We start from the raw sequence: 21,503 nt of genomic DNA on the forward strand, positions 1-21,503 counted from the left end.
GCGACAACCCCGACAGCCCAAACACCCCAGGAACAGGTGTAAGGAGACAACCCCGACAGCCCAAACACCCCAGGAACAGGTGTAAGGAGACAACCCCGACAGCCCCATTCACCACGGGAACAGGTGTAAGGAGACAACCCACCACAGCCCCGAGCACCACGGGAACAGGTGTAAGGAGACAACCCCGACAGCCCCAAACACCACGGGAACAGGTGTAAGGAGACAACCCCGACAGTCCCAAACACCACGGGAACAGGTGTAAGGAGACAACCCCGACAGCCCCATTCACCACGGGAACAGGTGTAAGGAGACAACCCACCACAGCCCCGAGCACCACGGGAACAGGTGTAAGGAGACAACCCCGACAGCCCCAAACACCACGGGAACAGGTGTAAGGAGACAACCCCGACAGTCCCAAACACCACGGGAACAGGTGTAAGGAGACAACCCCGACAGCCCCACGGGAACAGGTGTAAGGAGACAACCCCGACAGCCCTGTACACCCCGGGAACAGGTGTAAGGATACAACCCACCACAGTCCCGTACACCCCAGAAACAAGTGTAAGGAGACAACCCCGACAGCCCGTACACCATGGGAACAGGTGTAAGGAGCCAACCCACCACAGCCCCGTACACCCCGGGAACAGGTGTAAGGAGACAACCCACCACAGCCCCATACACCACGGGAACAGGTGTAAGGAGACGACCCACCACAGCCCCGAACACCACGGGAACAGGTGTAAGGAGACAACCCCGACAGCCCCGTACAATGGGAACAGGTGTAAGGAGACAACACCGACAGCCCGTACACCCCGGGAACAGGTGTAAGGAGACAACCCCGACACCCCGTACACCATGGGAACAGGTGTAAGGAGACAACCCACCACAGCCCCGTACACCCCAGGAACAGGTGTAAGGAGACAACCCCGACAGCCCCATACACCACGGGAACAAGTGTAAGGAGACGACCCACCACAGCCCCAAACACCATGGGAACAGGTGTAAGGAGACAACCCCGACAGCCCCATACACCATGGGAACAAGTGTAAGGAGACAACCCACCACAGCCCCAAACACCATGGGAACAGGTGTAAGGAGACAACCCCGACAGCCCCAAACACCATGGGAACAAGTGTAAGGAGACAACCCACCACAGCCCCGAACACCACGGGAACAGGTGTAAGGAGACAACCCACCACAGCCCCGTACACCACGGGAACAGGTGTAAGGAGACGACCCACCACAGCCCCGTACACCCCAGGAACAGGTGTAAGGAGACAACCCCGACAGCCCCATACACCACGGGAACAGGTGTAAGGAGACAACCCCGACAGCCCCAAACACCACGGGAACAGGTGTAAGGAGACAACCCACCACAGCCCCAAACACCACGGGAACAGGTGTAAGGAGACAACCCACCACAGTCCCGTACACCCCAGGAACAAGTGTAAGGAGACAACCCCGACAGCCCGTACACCATGGGAACAGGTGTAAGGAGACAACCCACCACAGCCCCGTACACCCCGGGAACAGGTGTAAGGAGACAACGCCGACAACCCATACACCATGGGAACAGGTGTAAGGAGACAACCCACCACAGCCCCAAACACCACGGGAACAGGTGTAAGGAGACAACCCACCACAGTCCCGTACACCCCAGGAACAAGTGTAAGGAGACAACCCCGACAGCCCGTACACCATGGGAACAGGTGTAAGGAGACAACCCACCACAGCCCCGTACACCCCGGGAACAGGTGTAAGGAGACAACGCCGACAGCCCATACACCATGGGAACAGGTGTAAGGAGACAACCCACCACAGCCCCGTACACCCCGGGAACAGGTGTAAGGAGACAACGCCGACAGCCCCAAACACCACGGGAACAGGTGTAAGGAGACGACCCACCACAGCCCCGTAAACCACGGGAACAGGTGTAAGGAGACAACCCCGACAGCCCCATACACCACGGGAACAGGTGTAAGGAGACAACCCCGACACCCCATACACCATGGGAACAGGTGTAAGGAGACAACCCACCACAGCCCCGTACACCACGGGAACAGGTGTAAGGAGACAACCCCGACACCCCGTACACCATGGGAACAGGTGTAAGGAGACAACCCCGACACCCCATACACCATGGGAACAGGTGTAAGGAGACAACCCACCACAGCCCCGTACACCACGGGAACAGGTGTAAGGAGACAACCCCGACACCCCATACACCACGAGAACAGGTGTAAGGAGACAACCCACCACAGCCCCGAACACCACGAGAACAGGTGTAAGGAGACAACCCACCACAGCCCCGTACACCACGGGAACAGGTGTAAGGAGACAACCCACCACAGCCCCGTACACCACGGGAACAGGTGTAAGGAGACAACCCACCACAGCCCCGAACACCACGGGAACAGGTGTAAGGAGACAACCCCGACACCCCGGGAACAGGTGTAAGGAGACAACCCCGACACCCCGGGAACAGGTGTAAGGAGACGACCCCTCACAGCCCCGAACACCACGGGAACAGGTGTAAGGAGACAACCCAGACACCCCATACACCCCGGGAACAGGTGTAAGGAGACAACCCCGACACCCCGGGAACAGGTGTAAGGAGACGACCCCTCACAGCCCCGAACACCACGGGAACAGGTGTAAGGAGACAACCCGGACACCCCATACACCACGGGAACAGGTGTAAGGAGACAACCCCGACAGCCCTGTACACAACGGGAACAGGTGTAAGGAGACAACCCCCCGCAGACCCGTACACTCTGGGAAGAGGTGTAAGGAGACAGCCCCCCGTGCCCCATGCACCCTGGGGACATATCTGGTCTTCCTGACCTCGTAGTCCTGCACAGATTGGTAGTGATGCGCGATCTTCAGGTAGTAGTCACCGGCTGTCCGCGGCTCCTGCAGCTCCAGGATGTGGACGGCTTTCTTCCACTGCCGGGCGCCTAATGCGGCCTCAATGGCCTTTATAGAGCAGCTGAGGGGAGACACGAAAGTGAAGATAACGCCCCAAATCCAGAAAATAACCCCCCAAATCCTCACCCAACAAAACCATAAATCTACCTGAACCCTAGTAATAACCCCAATCCCCCATAATATTCCTAACAGCCTCAATAATATAACCTCGGCGCCCCGATCACCAACAATGTCACCCAGGACCCCCGACACCTCACGCTCTGTGCTCCGCCCGGACGGCTGACGCGCTCACCCAGCCTCGATATAGTGGTTGATGGCTGCGTCCAGCTGCTTCTGCTGCACCAGGTAATCCCCCCAGGACTCCTCCAGCTTCACCACGTCTGCAGGAAAGGCAGTGCGGGCCAGCTCCACCGCTGCAACACAAGAGACCCCCGGGTGAGGACCAGAAGAGAAGCCTGTGCCCCCACTGATCTATGTAACCCCCACAACTGACAGGAGCCTCCAGCGTCACCACGTCTGCAGGAAAGGCGATGCGGGCCAGCTCCACCGCTGCAACACAAGAGACCACCGGGTGAGGACCAGAAGAGAAGCCTGTGCCCCCACTGATCAGTGTAACCCCCACAACTGACAGGGGCTGCCAGCGTCACCACGTCTGCAGGAAAGGCGGTGCGGGCCAGCTCCACCACTGCAACACAAGAGACCACCGGGTGAGGACCAGAAGAGAAGCCTGTGCCCCCACTGATCTATGTAACCCCCACAACTGACAGGAGCCGCCAGCGTCACCACATCTGCAGGAAAGGCGGTGCGGGCCAGCTCCACCGCTGCAACACAAGAGACCCCTGGGTGAGGACCAGAAGAGAAGCCTGTGCCCCCACTGATCTATGTAACCCCCACAACTGACAGGAGCCGCCAGCGTCACCACGTCTGCAGGAAAGGCGGTGCGGGCCAGCTCCACCGCTGCAACACAAGAGACCCCCGGGTGAGGACCAGAAGAGAAGCCTGTGCCCCCACTGATCTATGTAACCCCCACAACTGACAGGAGCCGCCAGCTCCACCACGTCTGCAGGAAAGGCGGTGCGGGCCAGCTCCACCGCTGCAACACCAGAGACCCCCGGGTGAGGACGAGAAGAGAAGCCTGTGCCCCCACTGATCAGTGTAACCCCCACAACTGACAGGAGCCGCCAGCGTCACCACGTCTGCAGGAAAGGCGGTGCGGGCCAGCTCCACCGCTGCAACACAAGAGACCCCCGGGTGAGGACCAGAAGAGAAGCCTGTGCCCCCACTGATCAGTGTAACCCCCACAACTGACAGGAGCCGCCAGCGTCACCACGTCTGCAGGAAAGGCGGTGCGGGCCAGCTCCACCGCTGCAACACAAGAGACCCCCGGGTGAGGACCAGAAGAGAAGCCTGTGCCCCCACTGATCAGTGTAACCCCCACAACTGACAGGAGCTGCCAGCGTCACCACGTCTGCAGGAAAGGCGGTGCGGGCCAGCTCCACCGCTGCAACACAAGAGACCCCCGGGTGAGGACCAGAAGAGAAGCCTGTGCCACCACTGATCTATGTAACCCCCACAACTGACAGGAGCCGCCAGCGTCACCACGTCTGCAGGAAAGGCGGTGCGGGCCAGCTCCACCGCTGCAACACCAGAGACCACCGGGTGAGGACCAGAAGAGAAGCCTGTGCCCCCACTGATCTATGTAACCCCCACAACTGACAGGAGCCGCCAGCGTCACCACGTCTGCAGGAAAGGCGGTGCGGGCAAGCTCCACCGCTGCAACACAAGAGACCCCCGGGTGAGGACCAGAAGAGAAGCCTGTGCCCCCACTGATCTATGTAACCCCCACAACTGACAGGGGCCGCCAGCGTCACCACGTCTGCAGGAAAGGCGGTGCGGGCCAGCTCCACCGCTGCAACACAAGAGACCCCCAGGTGAGGACCAGAAGAGAAGCCTGTGCCCCCACTGATCTATGTAACCCCCACAACTGACAGGGGCCGCCAGCATCACCACGTCTGCAGGAAAGGCGGTGCGGGCCAGCTCCACCGCTGCAACACAAGAGACCCCCGGGTGAGGACCAGAAGAGAAGCCTGTGCCACCACTGATCTATGTAACCCCCACAACTGACAGGGGCCGCCAGCGTCACCACGTCTGCAGGAAAGGCGGTGCGGGCCAGATCCACCGCTGCAACACAAGAGACCCCCGGGTGAGGACCAGAAGAGAAGCCTGTGCCCCCACTGATCAGTGTAACCCCCACAACTGACAGGGGCCGCCAGCGTCACCACGTCTGCAGGAAAGGCGGTGCGGGCCAGCTCCCCCGCTGCAACACCAGAGACCACCGGGTGAGGACCAGAAGAGAAGCCTGTGCCCCCACTGATCTATGTAACCCCCACAACTGACAGGAGCCGCCAGCGTCACCACGTCTGCAGGAAAGGCGGTGCGGGCAAGCTCCACCGCTGCAACACAAGAGACCCCCGGGTGAGGACCAGAAGAGAAGCCTGTGCCCCCACTGATCTATGTAACCCCCACAACTGACAGGGGCCGCCAGCGTCACCACGTCTGCAGGAAAGGCGGTGCGGGCCAGCTCCACCACTGCAACACAAGAGACCCCCGGGTGAGGACCAGAAGAGAAGCCTGTGCCACCACTGATCTATGTAACCCCCACAACTGACAGGGGCCGCCAGCGTCACCACGTCTGCAGGAAAGGCGGTGCGGGCCAGATCCACCGCTGCAACACAAGAGACCCCCGGGTGAGGAACAGAAGAGAAGCCTGTGCCCCCACTTATCTATGTAACCCCCACAACTGACAGGAGCCGCCAGCGTCACCACGTCTGCAGGAAAGGCGGTGCGGGCCAGCTCCACCACTGCAACACAAGAGACCCCCGGGTGAGGACCAGAAGAGAAGCCTGTGCCACCACTGATCTATGTAACCCCCACAACTGACAGGGGCCGCCAGCGTCACCACGTCTGCAGGAAAGGCGGTGCGGGCCAGCTCCACCGCTGCAACACAAGAGACCCCCGGGTGAGGACCAGAAGAGAAGCCTGTGCCCCCACTGATCTATGTAACCCCCACAACTGACAGGAGCCGCCAGCGTCACCACGTCTGCAGGAAAAGCGGTGCGGGCCAGCTCCACCGCTGCAACACAAGAGACCCCCGGGTGAGGAACAGAAGAGAAGCCTGTGCCCCCACTGATCTATGTAACCCCCACAACTGACAGGAGCCGCCAGCGTCACCACGTCTGCAGGAAAGGCGGTGCGGGCCAGCTCCACCGCTGCAACACAAGAGACCCCCGGGTGAGGACCAGAAGAGAAGCCTGTGCCCCCACTTATCTATGTAACCCCCACAACTGACAGGAGCTGCCAGCGTCACCACGTCTGCAGGAAAGGCGGTGCGGGCCAGCTCCACCGCTGCAACACCAGAGACCACCGGGTGAGGACCAGAAGAGAAGCCTGTGCCCCCGCTGATCTATGTAACCCCCACAACTGACAGGAGCCGCCAGCGTCACCACGTCTGCAGGAAAGGCGGTGCGGGCCAGCTCCACCGCTGCAACACAAGAGACCCCCAGGTGAGGACCAGAAGAGAAGCCTGTGCCCCCACTGATCTATGTAACCCCCACAACTGACAGGAGCCGCCAGCGTCACCACGTCTGCAGGAAAGGCGGTGCGGGCCAGATCCACCGCTGCAACACAAGAGACCCCCAGGTGAGGACCAGAAGAGAAGCCTGTGCCACCACTGATCTATGTAACCCCCACAACTGACAGGAACCGCCAGCGTCACCACGTCTGCAGGAAAGGCAGTGCGGGCCAGCTCCACCGCTGCAACACAAGAGACCACCGGGTGAGGACCAGAAGAGAAGCCTGTGCCCCCACTGATCTATGTAACCCCCACAACTGACAGGAGCCGCCAGCGTCACCACGTCTGCAGGAAAGGCGGTGCGGGCCAGCTCCACCGCTGCAACACAAGAGACCCCCAGGTGAGGACCAGAAGAGAAGCCTGTGTCCCCACTGATCTATGTAACCCCCACAACTGACAGGAGCCGCCAGCGTCACCACGTCTGCAGGAAAGGCGGTGCGGGCCAGCTCCACCGCTGCAACACAAGAGACCCCCAGGTGAGGACCAGAAGAGAAGCCTGTGCCACCACTGATCTATGTAACCCCCACAACTGACAGGAACCGCCAGCATCACCACGTCTGCAGGAAAGGCAGTGCGGGCCAGCTCCACCGCTGCAACACAAGAGACCACCGGGTGAGGACCAGAAGAGAAGCCTGTGCCCCCACTGATCTATGTAACCCCCACAACTGACAGGAACCGCCAGCGTCACCACGTCTGCAGGAAAGGCGGTGCGGGCCAGCTCCACCACTGCAACACAAGAGACCCCCGGGTGAGGACCAGAAGAGAAGCCTGTGCCCCACTGATCAGTGTAACCCCCACAACTGACAGGGGCCGCCAGCGTCACCACGTCTGCAGGAAAGGCGGTGCGGGCCAGCTCCACCACTGCAACACAAGAGACCCCCGGGTGAGGACCAGAAGAGAAGCCTGTGCCCCCACTGATCAGTGTAACCACCACAACTGACAGGAGTCGCCAGCTCCACCCTCCCATCCAACCGTCCGGCACCGGCTCATAGCAGAGACCTCCCGCCAAGCCCCATCATCGGTGAACGGCTAATGATGGAGGGTCCAGAGACAAGGACGAGTCTCAGATCCAGAGAATTCACACAGCACAGCCCACACTCACCTTTCCGGAAAGCAAAGCCCTTACAGTAGCACTCTAGAGCCCGACGGGAATTGTTAATCTTCTCTAATAGATCTCCGGCCTGAAAGATGTAAGAACAGATCACCAATAATAAGAAAGATCCAGACCAAAACAGAGGGAAGGAGAGATCCAGAAGAAAAGGGAAGACAGAGAAAGGTCCAGAACAAAACAGAGGAAAGGAGAGATCCAGAAGAAAAGGGGAGACAGAGAAAGGTCCAGAACAAGACAGAGGGAAGGAGAGATCCAGAAGAAGAAGGGAATTTTGTTACTTACCGTAAATTCCTTTTCTTCTAGCTCTTATTGGGAGACCCAGACGATTGGGGTATAGCTACTGCCCTCCGGAGGCCACACAAAGCACTACACTAAAAAGTGCAAGGCCCCTCCCCTTCTGGCTATACCCCCCCGTGGTATCACGGGTTCTCCAGTTTTAGTGCCAAAGCAAGAAGGAGGAAGCCAATAACTGGTTTAAACAAATTAACTCCGAATAACGTCGGAGAACTGAAAAACCGTTCAACATGAACAACATGTGTACCCGCAAACAACAAAAAAATCCCGAAGGACAACAGGGCGGGTGCTGGGTCTCCCAATAAGAGCTAGAAGAAAAGGAATTTACGGTAAGTAACAAAGAAGGGAATTTTGTTACTTACCGAAAATTCCTTTTCTTCTAGCTCTTATTGGGAGACCCAGACGATTGGGGTATAGCTACTGCCCTCCGGAGGCCACACAAAGCACTACACTAAAAAGTGCAAGGCCCCTCCCCTTCTGGCTATACCCCCCCGTGGTATCACGGGTTCTCCAGTTTTAGTGCCAAAGCAAGAAGGAGGAAGCCAATAACTGGTTTAAACAAATTAACTCCGAATAACGTCGGAGAACTGAAAAACCGTTCAACATGAACAACATGTGTACCCGCAAACAACAAAAAAATCCCGAAGGACAACAGGGCGGGTGCTGGGTCTCCCAATAAGAGCTAGAAGAAAAGGAATTTACGGTAAGTAACAAAATTCCCTTCTTCTTCAGCGCTCTATTGGGAGACCCAGACGATTGGGACGTCCAAAAGCTGTCCCTGGGTGGGTAAAGAGATACCTCATGTTAGAGCTGCAAAACAGCCCTCCCCTACGGGGATGTCACTGCCGCCTGCAGGACTCTTCTACCTAAGCTGGCATCCGCCGAAGCATAGGTATGCACCTGATAATGTTTGGTGAAAGTGTGCAGACTCGACCAGGTAGCTGCCTGGCACACCTGTTGAGCCGAAGCCTGGTGTCGCAAAGCCCAGGACGCACCCACAGCTCTGGTTGAGTGGGCTTTCAGCCCTGAAGGAACCGGAAGCCCAGCAGAACGGTAGGCTTCCAGAATTGGTTCTTTGATCCATCGAGCCAGGGTGGCTTTAGAAGCCTGCGACCCCTTGCGCTGGCCAGCGACAAGGACAAAAAGTGCATCTGAACGGCGGATAGGCGCCGTGCGAGAAATATAGATTCTGAGTGCTCTCACCAGATCTAGCAAACGTAAGTCTTTCTCATACCGGTGAACCGGCTGAGGACAAAAGGAAGGCAAGGATATATCCTGATTAAGATGAAACGAGGATACGACCTTAGGGAGAAACTCCGGAATGGGGCGCAGCACTACCTTGTCCTGGTGGAACACCAGGAAGGGAGCCTTGGATGACAGAGCTGCCAGCTCAGACACTCGCCGAAGCGATGTGATCGCAACAAGAAACGCCACTTTCTGTGACAGGCGAGAAAAGGAAACGTCCTTTAGAGGCTCGAAGGGCGGCTTTTGCAGAGCAACTAGTACTCTGTTCAGATCCCATGGATCTAACGGCCGCTTGTACGGGGGCACAATATGACAGACCCCCTGTAGGAACGTGCGCACCTTAGGAAGACGTGCTAGACGCTTCTGAAAAAACACAGATAGTGCCGAGACTTGCCCTTTAAGGGAGCTGAGCGACAAGCCCTTTTCCAACCCCGATTGCAGGAAGGAAAGAAAGGTGGGCAATGCAAATGGCCAAGGGGATACTCTCTGTGCAGAGCACCAGGATAAGAAAATCTTCCACGTTCTGTGGTAGATTTTAGCAGACGTTGACTTCCTAGCTTGTCTCATTGTGGCTACGACTCCTTGAGATAATCCTGCGGACGCTAGGATCCAGGACTCAATGGCCACACAGTCAGGTTCAGGGCCGCAGAATTCTGATGGAAAAACGGCCCTTGGGACAGTAAGTCTGGTCGGTCTGGCAGTGACCACGGTCGACCGACCGTGAGATGCCACAGATCCGGATACCACGATCTCCTCGGCCAGTCTGGGGCGACGAGTATGACGCGGCTGCAATCGGATCTGATCTTGCGTAACACTCTGGGCAAGAGTGCCAGAGGTGGGAAGACGTATGGGAGCCGGAACTGCGACCAATCTTGAACTAATGCGTCTGCCGCCAGAGCTCTTTGATCGCGCGACCTCGCCATGAATGCCGGGACCTTGTTGTTGTGCCGGGACGCCATTAGGTCGACGTCCGGCACTCCCCATCGGCGACAGATTTCCTGAAACACGTCCGGGTGAAGGGACCACTCCCCTGCGTCCATGCCCTGGCGACTGAGGAAGTCTGCTTCCCAATTTTCTACGCCTGGGATGTGAACCGCGGATATGGTGGATGCTGTGTCCTCCACCCACATTAGAATGCGCCGGACTTCTTGGAATGCTTGCCGACTGCGCGTCCCTCCTTGGTGGTTGATGTATGCCACCGCTGTGGAGTTGTCCGACTGGATTCGGATCTGCTTTCCTTCCAGCCACTGTTGGAAGGCCAGTAGGGCAAGATACACTGCCCTGATTTCCAGAACATTGATCTGAAGGGTGGACTCCTGCGGAGTCCACGTCCCCTGGGCCCTGTGGTGGAGAAACACTGCTCCCCACCCTGACAGACTCGCATCTGTCGTGACCACTGCCCAGGATGGGGGCAGGAAGGATCTTCCCTGAGACAATGAGGTGGGAAGGAGCCACCATTGTAGAGAGTCCTTGGCCGTCTGGGAAAGAGAGACTTTCCTGTCCAGGGACGTTGACTTCCCGTCCCATTGGCGGAGAATGTCCCATTGAAGTGGGCGCAGATGAAACTGCGCAAAGGGAACTGCTTCCATGGCTGCCACCATCTTCCCGAGGAAGTGCATGAGGCGCCGTAAGGGGTGCGACTGGCCTTGAAGGAGGGATTGCACCCCTGTCTGTAGGGACCGCTGCTTGTTCAGCGGAAGCTTCACTCTCGCTGCTCGAGTATGAAACTCCATGCCAAGATACGTTAGCGACTGTGACGGTGACAGATTCGACTTTGGAAAGTTGATGATCCATCCGAACGTCTGTAGAGTCTCCAGCGTAGCATGTAGACTGAGTTGGCATGCCTCTTGAGAGGGTGCCTTGACAAGTAGATCGTCTAGGTAAGGGATCACCGAGTGTCCCTGAGAGTGCAAGACTGCTACCACCGCCGCCATGACCTTGGTGAAGACCCGGGGGGCTGTCGCCAGACCGAATGGCAGAGCTACGAACTGAAGATGGTCGTTTCCTATCACAAAACGTAGAAAACGTTGATGTTCTGTAGCAATTGGCACGTGGAGATAAGCATCTTTGATGTCTATTGAGGCAAGGAAGTCTCCTTGAGACATTGAGGCAACGACAGAGCGGAGGGTTTCCATCCGGAACCGTCTGGCGTGCACATGTTTGTTGAGCAGCTTTAGATCCAGAACAGGACGGAACGAGCCGTCCTTTTTTGGAACCACAAAGAGATTGGAGTAAAACCCTCGCCCTTGTTCCTGAGGCGGTACAGGAACCACTACTCCTTCCGCTCTTAGGGAGTCCACCGCCTGCAGCAGGGCATCTGCTCGGTCTGGATGTGGAGAGGTTCTGAAGAACCGAGCTGGAGGACGAGAACTGAACTCGATTCTGTACCCGCGAGACAAAATGTTTGTCACCCACCGGTCTTTGACCTGTGACATCCAAATGTCGGAAAAGCGGGAGAGCCTGCCCCCGACCGGAGATGCGGAGGAGGGGGGCTGGAAGTCATGAGGTAGCCGCTTTGGAAGCGGTTCCTCCATTTGCTTTCTTGGGGCGTGCGTGAGCCCGCCAGGAATCTGAGACTCTTTGCGTCCTCTGAGTCCCTTTGGACGAGGAGAATTGTGTCTTGCCCGAACCTCGAAAGGACCGAAACCTCTGCTGCCATTTTTTCTGCTGAGGTTTGCTTGATCTGGGCTGGGGTAAGGAAGAGTCTTTACCCTTGGACTGTTTAATGATGTCAGCCAATGGCCCGCCAAACAGTCTATCTCTAGATAAAGGCAAGCTGGTTAAACATTTTTTGGAACCAGCATCTGCTTTCCAGTCCTTTAACCACAAGGCTCTGCGCAAAACTACCGAATTGGCGGACGCCATTGAGGTGCGGCTGGTAGATTCTAGGACCGCATTGATAGCGTAAGACGCAAACGCAGACATCTGCGAGGTAAGGGACGCCACTTGCGGCACCGCTGGATGTATGATAGCATCCACTTTTGCTAAACCAGCTGAAATAGCTTGGAGTGCCCATACGGCTGCGAATGCTGGAGCAAACGACGCGCCGATAGCTTCATAGACAGATTTTAACCAAAGGTCCATCTGTCTGTCATTGGCATCCTTAAGTGAAGCGCCATCCTCCACTGCAACTATGGATCTAGCTGCAAGTTTGGAAATCGGGGGGTCTACTTTTGGACACTGGGTCCAGCGCTTGACCACATCAGGGGGGAAAGGAAAACGTGTATCCTTAGAACGTTTAAAGAAACGCCTTTCTGGATGAGCGTCGTGTTTCTGGATTGACTCTCTGAAGTCAGAGTGATCCAAGAAAGCACTCAATTTACGCTTGGGATAGAGGAAACGAAACTTCTCCTGCTCTGCAGCTGCCTCCTCTGCAGAAGGAGCTGGGGGAGAAATATCCAACAGTCTATTGATGGCTGAGATAAGCTCGTTTACCATGGCGTCCCCATCCGGGGTATCCAGATTGAGAGGGGTTCCAGGATAAGACTCCTGATCACTCTCTTCAGACGCATCACAGGGCGACTGATTGCGCTGAGACCCTGAGCAGTGTGATGACGTTGAGGGTCTTTCCCAGCGAGCTCGCTTAGGGTGGCTAGGGCTATCATCTGAGTCATAATACTCAGCCTGGGAAGCCGGGGACCCCCTTGCAGTCTGGATTAATTCCAACTGAGGGGGATTAGAGGACAGAGACCTCGCCGTGTCCATAGACTGAGCCCCAGTCATGGATTGCAAAGTTTCAAGGATTTTTGCCATAGTCACAGACATTCCATCAGCAAAAACTGCAAAGTCTGTCCCTGACACCGGGGCAGGACTTACAAGCGTCTCAGCCTGGGTCACTACCCCTCCGGACTCCGGCTGGCGAAGCAGCACCGGATCTGAGCACTGCACACAATGGGGGTCTTTGGAACCTGCTGGTAGAGCAGCCCCACATGCAGCACACGCAGTGTACACAGCCCTAGCCTTGGCAGCCTTGCGTTTTGTGGATGACATGTTGCTGCCTCCTCAGAGCGATCTGGGGTATCCAGCCAGGAAGCGACCTCACAGTGCAAGAAATAAATAAATATATATATCTGGTGACACAGTACACCAATGCACACTGAGGCACTAGAGGGGCCAGCTGAAATGCCGCTTACCGCCCGCTTAAGAGCGGGTGTGTGGTCTCCAAAAGCCCCCTAGTCCAGGTCTCCCAGAGCCTTGCGTCCTTCCTCTAGCCAGACTGCATGTAATGGCTGCCGGCGTCCTGGGAGAGGAGGGGGGGCGGGCCCTGGGCGTTCCTGGCTAAGAGCGGGAAGCCTGCTTCCCTCTGTGCCTAGTGAGAGGGCTGGAGCATGTAAATCAGGCTCCAGCCCTCGTCGCTGCTGCGAAACAGCGTCTCTCCCCTACCCTGATTGACAGGGTGGGGGCGGGAACGAAGCGGAGCTAGGCCGCAAAAGCCGGGGACTGGATTTATAAACGCCGCCGCCGTAAAAGCGCGGTCGGCGTGTCCCCGGCGCACTACAAGTCACAGCAGCGCCGCCGGTCCAGTGGGGGTCGGCGCTGCGTTCCCACAACACAAAAGTCCCCCAGTAAACTGCAGGAACACCAACTCAATCGTTACGGTCCCCGGCGCACTACAACACCCAGCCAGCCCGGAGTGTGTCTGTGCCTGCCGGGGACACAGAGTACCTGTATGATGCAGGGCCATGTCCCTGATTGTACTCCTGCTCCGTATCCATCAGGTGCTATGGGTCTGTGGATGGAGCCCGGCGTCAGAGCTTAGAGGCCGGCAGGATCCCACTTCCACAGAGCCCTACAAGGGGATGTGGAAGGAAAACAGCATGTGGGGCTCCAGCCCCTGTACCAGCAATAGGTACCTCAACCTTACAACACCATCCACGGGTGAGAAGGGAGCATGCTGGGGGCCCTATATGGGCCCTCTTTTCTTCCATCCGAAATAGTCAGCAGCTACTGCTGACTAAAATCTGTGGAGCCATGCGTGGATGTCTGACCTCCTTCGCACAAAGCTTGAAAACTGGAGAACCCGTGATACCACGGGGGGGTATAGCCAGAAGGGGAGGGGCCTTGCACTTTTTAGTGTAGTGCTTTGTGTGGCCTCCGGAGGGCAGTAGCTATACCCCAATCGTCTGGGTCTCCCAATAGAGCGCTGAAGAAATTCCCTTCTTCTTCAGCGCTCTATTGGGAGACCCAGACGATTGGGACGTCCAAAAGCTGTCCCTGGGTGGGTAAAGAGATACCTCATGTTAGAGCTGCAAAACAGCCCTCCCCTACGGGGATGTCACTGCCGCCTGCAGGACTCTTCTACCTAAGCTGGCATCCGCCGAAGCATAGGTATGCACCTGATAATGTTTGGTGAAAGTGTGCAGACTCGACCAGGTAGCTGCCTGGCACACCTGTTGAGCCGAAGCCTGGTGTCGTAATGCCCAGGACGCACCCACGGCTCTGGTTGAGTGGGCTTTTAGCCCTGAAGGAACCGGAAGCCCCGCAGAACGGTAGGCCTCTAGAATTGGTTCTTTGATCCATCGAGCCAGGGTGGCTTTAGAAGCCTGCAACCCCTTGCGCGGACCAGCGACAAGGACAAAAAGTGCATCGGAACGGCGCATGGGCGCCGTGCGGGAAATGTAGATTCTGAGTGCTCTCACCAGATCCAGCAAACGTAAGTCCTTTTCATACCGGTGAACCGGATGAGGACAAAAGGAAGGCAAGGATATATCCTGATTAAGATGAAACGAGGAGACGACCTTAGGGAGAAACTCCGGAATGGGGCGCAGCACTACCTTGTCCTGGTGGAACACCAGGAAGGGAGCCTTGGATGACAGAGCTGCCAGCTCCGACACTCGCCGAAGCGATGTGATCGCAACAAGAAACGCCACTTTCTGTGACAGGCGAGAAAAGGAAACTTCCTTCAGAGGCTCGAAAGGCGGCTTCTGGAGAGCAACTAGAACCCTGTTCAGATCCCATGGATCTAACGGCCGCTTGTACGGGGGCACAATATGACAGACCCCCTGCAGGAACGTGCGCACCTTAGGAAGACGTGCTAGACGCTTCTGAAAAAACACGGATAGTGCCGATACTTGCCCTTTAAGGGAGCTGAGCGACAAGCCCTTTTCTAACCCCGATTGCAGGAAAGAAAGAAAAGTGGGCAATGCAAATGGCCAGGGAGACACTCCCTGACCGGAACACCAGGATAAGAAAATCTTCCACGTTCTGTGGTAGATCTTAGCAGAAGTCGACTTTCTAGCCTGTCTCATTGTGGCTACAACTCCTTGGGATAATCCTGCAGACGCTAGGATCCAGGACTCAATGGCCACACAGTCAGGTTCAGGGCCGCAGAATTCTGATGGAAAAACGGCCCTTGGGACAGTAAGTCTGGTCGGTCTGGCAGTGACCACGGTCGACCGACCGTGAGATGCCACAGATCCGGATACCACGATCTCCTCGGCCAGTCTGGGGCGACGAGTATGACGCGGCTGCAATCGGATCTGATCTTGCGTAACACTCTGGGCAAGAGTGCCAGAGGTGGGAAGACGTATGGGAGCCGGAACTGCGACCAATCTTGAACTAATGCGTCTGCCGCCAGAGCTCTTTGATCGCGCGACCTCGCCATGAATGCCGGGACCTTGTTGTTGTGCCGGGACGCCATTAGGTCGACGTCCGGCACTCCCCATCGGCGACAGATTTCCTGAAACACGTCCGGGTGAAGGGACCACTCCCCTGCGTCCATGCCCTGGCGACTGAGGAAGTCTGCTTCCCAATTTTCTACGCCTGGGATGTGAACCGCGGATATGGTGGATGCTGTGTCCTCCACCCACATTAGAATGCGCCGGACTTCTTGGAATGCTTGCCGACTGCGCGTCCCTCCTTGGTGGTTGATGTATGCCACCGCTGTGGAGTTGTCCGACTGGATTCGGATCTGCTTTCCTTCCAGCCACTGTTGGAAGGCCAGTAGGGCAAGATACACTGCCCTGATTTCCAGAACATTGATCTGAAGGGTGGACTCCTGCGGAGTCCACGTCCCCTGGGCCCTGTGGTGGAGAAACACTGCTCCCCACCCTGACAGACTCGCATCTGTCGTGACCACTGCCCAGGATGGGGGCAGGAAGGATCTTCCCTGAGACAATGAGGTGGGAAGGAGCCACCATTGTAGAGAGTCCTTGGCCGTCTGGGAAAGAGAGACTTTCCTGTCCAGGGACGTTGACTTCCCGTCCCATTGGCGGAGAATGTCCCATTGAAGTGGGCGCAGATGAAACTGCGCAAAGGGAACTGCTTCCATGGCTGCCACCATCTTCCCGAGGAAGTGCATGAGGCGCCGTAAGGGGTGCGACTGGCCTTGAAGGAGGGATTGCACCCCTGTCTGTAGGGACCGCTGCTTGTTCAGCGGAAGCTTCACTCTCGCTGCTCGAGTATGAAACTCCATGCCAAGATACGTTAGCGACTGTGACGGTGACAGATTCGACTTTGGAAAGTTGATGATCCATCCGAACGTCTGTAGAGTCTCCAGCGTAGCATGTAGACTGAGTTGGCATGCCTCTTGAGAGGGTGCCTTGACAAGTAGATCGTCTAGGTAAGGGATCACCGAGTGTCCCTGAGAGTGCAAGACTGCTACCACCGCCGCCATGACCTTGGTGAAGACCCGGGGGGCTGTCGCCAGACCGAATGGCAGAGCTACGAACTGAAGATGGTCGTTTCCTATCACAAAACGTAGAAAACGTTGATGTTCTGTAGCAATTGGCACGTGGAGATAAGCATCTTTGATGTCTATTGAGGCAAGGAAGTCTCCTTGAGACATTGAGGCAACGACAGAGCGGAGGGTTTCCATCCGGAACCGTCTGGCGTGCACATGTTTGTTGAGCAGCTTTAGATCCAGAACAGGACGGAACGAGCCGTCCTTTTTTGGAACCACAAAGAGATTGGAGTAAAACCCTCGCCCTTGTTCCTGAGGCGGTACAGGAACCACTACTCCTTCCGCTCTTAGGGAGTCCACCGCCTGCAGCAGGGCATCTGCTCGGTCTGGATGTGGGGAGGTTCTGAAGAACCGAGCTGGAGGACGAGAACTGAACTCGATTCTGTACCCACGAGACAAAATGTTTGTCACCCACCGGTCTTTGACCTGTGACATCCAAATGTCGGAAAAGCGGGAGAGCCTGCCCCCGACCGGAGATGCGGAGGGGGGGGGCTGGAAGTCATGAGGTAGCCGCTTTGGAAGCGGTTCCTCCATTTGCTTTTTTGGGGCGTGCGTGAGCCCGCCAGGAATCTGAGACTCTTTGCGTCCTCTGAGTCCCTTTGGACGAGGAGAATTGTGTCTTGCCCGAACCTCGAAAGGACTGAAACCTCTGCTGCCATTTTTTCTGCTGAGGTTTGCTTGATCTGGGCTGGGGTAAGGAAGAGTCTTTACCCTTGGACTGTTTAATGATGTCAGCCAATGGCTCGCCAAACAGTCTATCTCTAGATAAAGGCAAGCTGGTTAAACATTTTTTGGAACCAGCATCTGCTTTCCAGTCCTTTAACCACAAGGCTCTGCGCAAAACCACCGAATTGGCGGACGCCATTGAGGTGCGGCTGGTAGATTCTAGGACCGCATTGATAGCGTAAGACGCAAACGCAGACATCTGCGAGGTAAGGAACGCCACTTGCGGCGCCGCTGGATGTATGATAGCATCCACTTTTGCTAAACCAGCTGAAATAGCTTGGAGTGCCCATACGGCTGCGAATGCTGGAGCAAACGACGCGCCGATAGCTTCATAGACAGATTTTAACCAAAGGTCCATCTGTCTGTCATTGGCATCCTTAAGTGAAGCGCCATCCTCCACTGCAACTATGGATCTAGCTGCAAGTTTGGAAATCGGGGGGTCTACTTTTGGACACTGGGTCCAGCGCTTGACCACATCAGGGGGGAAAGGAAAACGTGTATCCTTAGAACGTTTAGAGAAACGCCTTTCTGGATGAGCGTCGTGTTTCTGGATTGACTCTCTGAAGTCAGAGTGATCCAAGAAAGCACTCAATTTACGCTTGGGATAGAGGAAACGAAACTTCTCCTGCTCTGCAGCTGCCTCCTCTGCAGAAGGAGCTGGGGGAGAAATATCCAACAGTCTATTGATGGCTGAGATAAGCTCGTTTACCATGGCGTCCCCATCCGGGGTATCCAGATTGAGAGGGGTTCCAGGATAAGACTCCTGATCACTCTCTTCAGACGCATCACAGGGCGACTGATTGCGCTGAGACCCTGAGCAGTGTGATGACGTTGAGGGTCTTTCCCAGCGAGCTCGCTTAGGGTGGCTGGGGCTATCATCTGAGTCATAATACTCAGCCTGGGAAGCCGGGGACCCCCTTGCAGTCTGGATTAATTCCAACTGAGGGGGATTAGAGGACAGAGACCTCGCCGTGTCCATAGACTGAGCCCCAGCCATGGATTGCAAAGTTTCAAGGATTTTTGCCATAGTCACAGACATTCCCTCAGCAAAAACTGCAAAGTCTGTCCCTGACACCGGGGCAGGACTTACAAGCGTCTCAGCCTGGGTCACTACCCCTCCGGACTCCGGCTGGCGAAGCAGCACCGGATCTGAGCATTGCACACAATGGGGGTCTTTGGAACCTGCTGGTAGAGCAGCCCCACATGCAGCACACGCAGTGTACACAGCCCTAGCCTTGGCAGCCTTGCGTTTTGTGGATGACATGTTGCTGCCTCCTCAGAGCGATCTGGGGTATCCAGCCAGGAAGCGACCTCACAGTGCAAGAAATAAATAAATATATATATCTGGTGACACAGTACACCAATGCACACTGAGGCACTAGAGGGGCCAGCTGAAATGCCGCTTACCGCCCGCTTAAGAGCGGGTGTGTGGTCTCCAAAAGCCCCCTAGTCCAGGTCTCCCAGAGCCTTGCGTCCTTCCTCCAGCCAGACTGCATGTAATGGCTGCCGGCGTCCTGGGAGAGGAGGGGGGGCGGGCCCTGGGCGTTCCTGGCTAAGAGCGGGAAGCCTGCTTCCCTCTGTGCCTAGTGAGAGGGCTGGAGCATGTAAATCAGGCTCCAGCCCTCGTCGCTGCTGCGAAACAGCGTCTCTCCCCTACCCTGATTGACAGGGTGGGGGCGGGAACGAAGCGGAGCTAGGCCGCAAAAGCCGGGGACTGGATTTATAAACGCCGCCGCCGTAAAAGCGCGGTCGGCGTGTCCCCGGCGCACTACAAGTCACAGCAGCGCCGCCGGTCCAGTGGGGGTCGGCGCTGCGTTCCCACAACACAAAAGTCCCCCAGTAAACTGCAGGAACACCAACTCAATCGTTACGGTCCCCGGCGCACTACAACACCCAGCCAGCCCGGAGTGTGCCTGTGCCTGCCGGGGACACAGAGTACCTGTATGATGCAGGGCCTTGTCCCTGATTGTACTCCTGCTCCGTATCCATCAGGTGCTATGGGTCTGTGGATGGAGCCCGGCGTCAGAGCTTAGAGGCCGGCAGGATCCCACTTCCACAGAGCCCTACAAGGGGATGTGGAAGGAAAACAGCATGTGGGGCTCCAGCCCCTGTACCAGCAATAGGTACCTCAACCTTACAACACCATCCACGGGTGAGAAGGGAGCATGCTGGGGGCCCTATATGGGCCCTCTTTTCTTCCATCCGAAATAGTCAGCAGCTACTGCTGACTAAAATCTGTGGAGCCATGCGTGGATGTCTGACCTCCTTCGCACAAAGCTTGAAAACTGGAGAACCCGTGATACCACGGGGGGGTATAGCCAGAAGGGGAGGGGCCTTGCACTTTTTAGTGTAGTGCTTTGTGTGGCCTCCGGAGGGCAGTAGCTATACCCCAATCGTCTGGGTCTCCCAATAGAGCGCTGAAGAAAAAGGGAAGACAGAAAAAGGTCCAGAACAAGAGAGGAAAGAAGGAGAGATCCAGAAGAAAAGGGGAGACAGAGAAATGTCCAGAACAAGACAGAGGGAAGGAGAGATCCAGAAGAAAAGGGGAGACAGAGAAAGATCCAGAACAAGACAGAGGAAAGGAGAGATTCAGAAGAAAAGGGAAGACAGAGAAAGGTCCAGAACAAGAGAGGAAAGAAGGAGAGATCCAGAAGAAAGGTGAGACAGAGAAAGGTCCAGAACAAGAGAGGAAAGAAGGAGAGATCCAGAAGAAAAGGGAAGACAGAGAAAGGTCCAGAACAAGAGAGGAAAGAAGGAGAGATCCAGAAGAAAAGGGAAGACAGAGAAAGGTCCAGAACAAGAGAGGAAAGAAGGAGAGATCCAGAAGAAAAGGAGAGACAGAGAAAGGTCCAGAACAAAACAGAGGAAAGGAGAGATTCAGAAGAAAGGGGAGACAGAGAAAGGTCCAGAACAAGAGAGGAAAGAAGGAGAGATCCAGAAGAAAAGGGAAGACAGCGAAAGGTCCAGAACAAGAGGAAAGAAGGAGAGATCCAGAAGGGAAGACAGAAAAAGGTCCAGAACAAGAGAGTAAAGAAGGAGAGATCCAGAAGAAAAGGGGAGACAGAGAAGGGTCCAGAACAAGAGAGGAAAGAAGGAGAGATCCAGATGAAAAGGGGAGACAGAAAAAGGTCCAGAACAAGAGAGGAAAGAAGGAGAGATCCAGAAGAAAAGGAGAGACAGAGAAAGGTCCAGAACAAAACAGAGGAAAGGAGAGATTCAGAAGAAAGGGGAGACAGAGAAAGGTCCAGAACAAGAGAGGAAAGAAGGAGAGATCCAGAAGAAAAGGGAAGACAGCGAAAGGTCCAGAACAAGAGGAAAGAAGGAGAGATCCAGAAGGGAAGACAGAAAAAGGTCCAGAACAAGAGAGTAAAGAAGGAGAGATCCAGAAGAAAAGGGGAGACAGAGAAGGGTCCAGAACAAGAGAGGAAAGAAGGAGAGATCCAGAAGAAAAAGGGGAGACAGAGAAAGGTCCAGAACAAAACAGAGGAAGAGAAGAGATCCAGAAGAAAAGGGGAGATATAGAAAGGTCCAAAACAACACAGAGGAGGGAAGGAGCAATCCAGAAGAGGGGAGACCGAGAAAGGTTTAGAACAAGTTATAGACAGAGAGCAAAAGAAAATAGAAGATCTAGAAAAGGTATAAACTGAGGAATACAGAACTAAAAAACAGCGAGGAAAACTGGACACACATCAAGAATAAGGAAGAGACTGCAGAAATAGATCCATAACATTCAAAAGACGATAGAGGAATACAAATCTAAGACGGCATTAAAGACGTTATGTGCTGCCCTCACTCATTTCATACATGAATCGTGCGATTATGTGCCACTAAATGCATCCATCCTCTTATCACAGTGATATAAACCTCTTATCCTGCAGATCACAACA

At 55.8% G+C, this 21,503-nt stretch overlaps 1 protein-coding gene across 1 annotated transcript in view; it reads right to left on the minus strand.

Annotated features, from left to right (window-relative positions):
• Positions 1-21,503, minus strand: part of IFT172 (intraflagellar transport 172) — a 192,286-nt gene that overhangs the window by 43,691 nt on the left and 127,092 nt on the right. The window contains 3 exon segments of the mRNA XM_075341695.1: positions 2,845-2,989; positions 3,221-3,341; positions 7,662-7,740. Coding sequence (XP_075197810.1) covers positions 2,845-2,989; positions 3,221-3,341; positions 7,662-7,740 — 345 coding nt within the window.

Source organism: Anomaloglossus baeobatrachus, chromosome 3 (genome assembly GCF_048569485.1).
Source record: "Anomaloglossus baeobatrachus isolate aAnoBae1 chromosome 3, aAnoBae1.hap1, whole genome shotgun sequence".
Lineage (NCBI taxonomy): Eukaryota > Metazoa > Chordata > Amphibia > Anura > Aromobatidae > Anomaloglossus > Anomaloglossus baeobatrachus.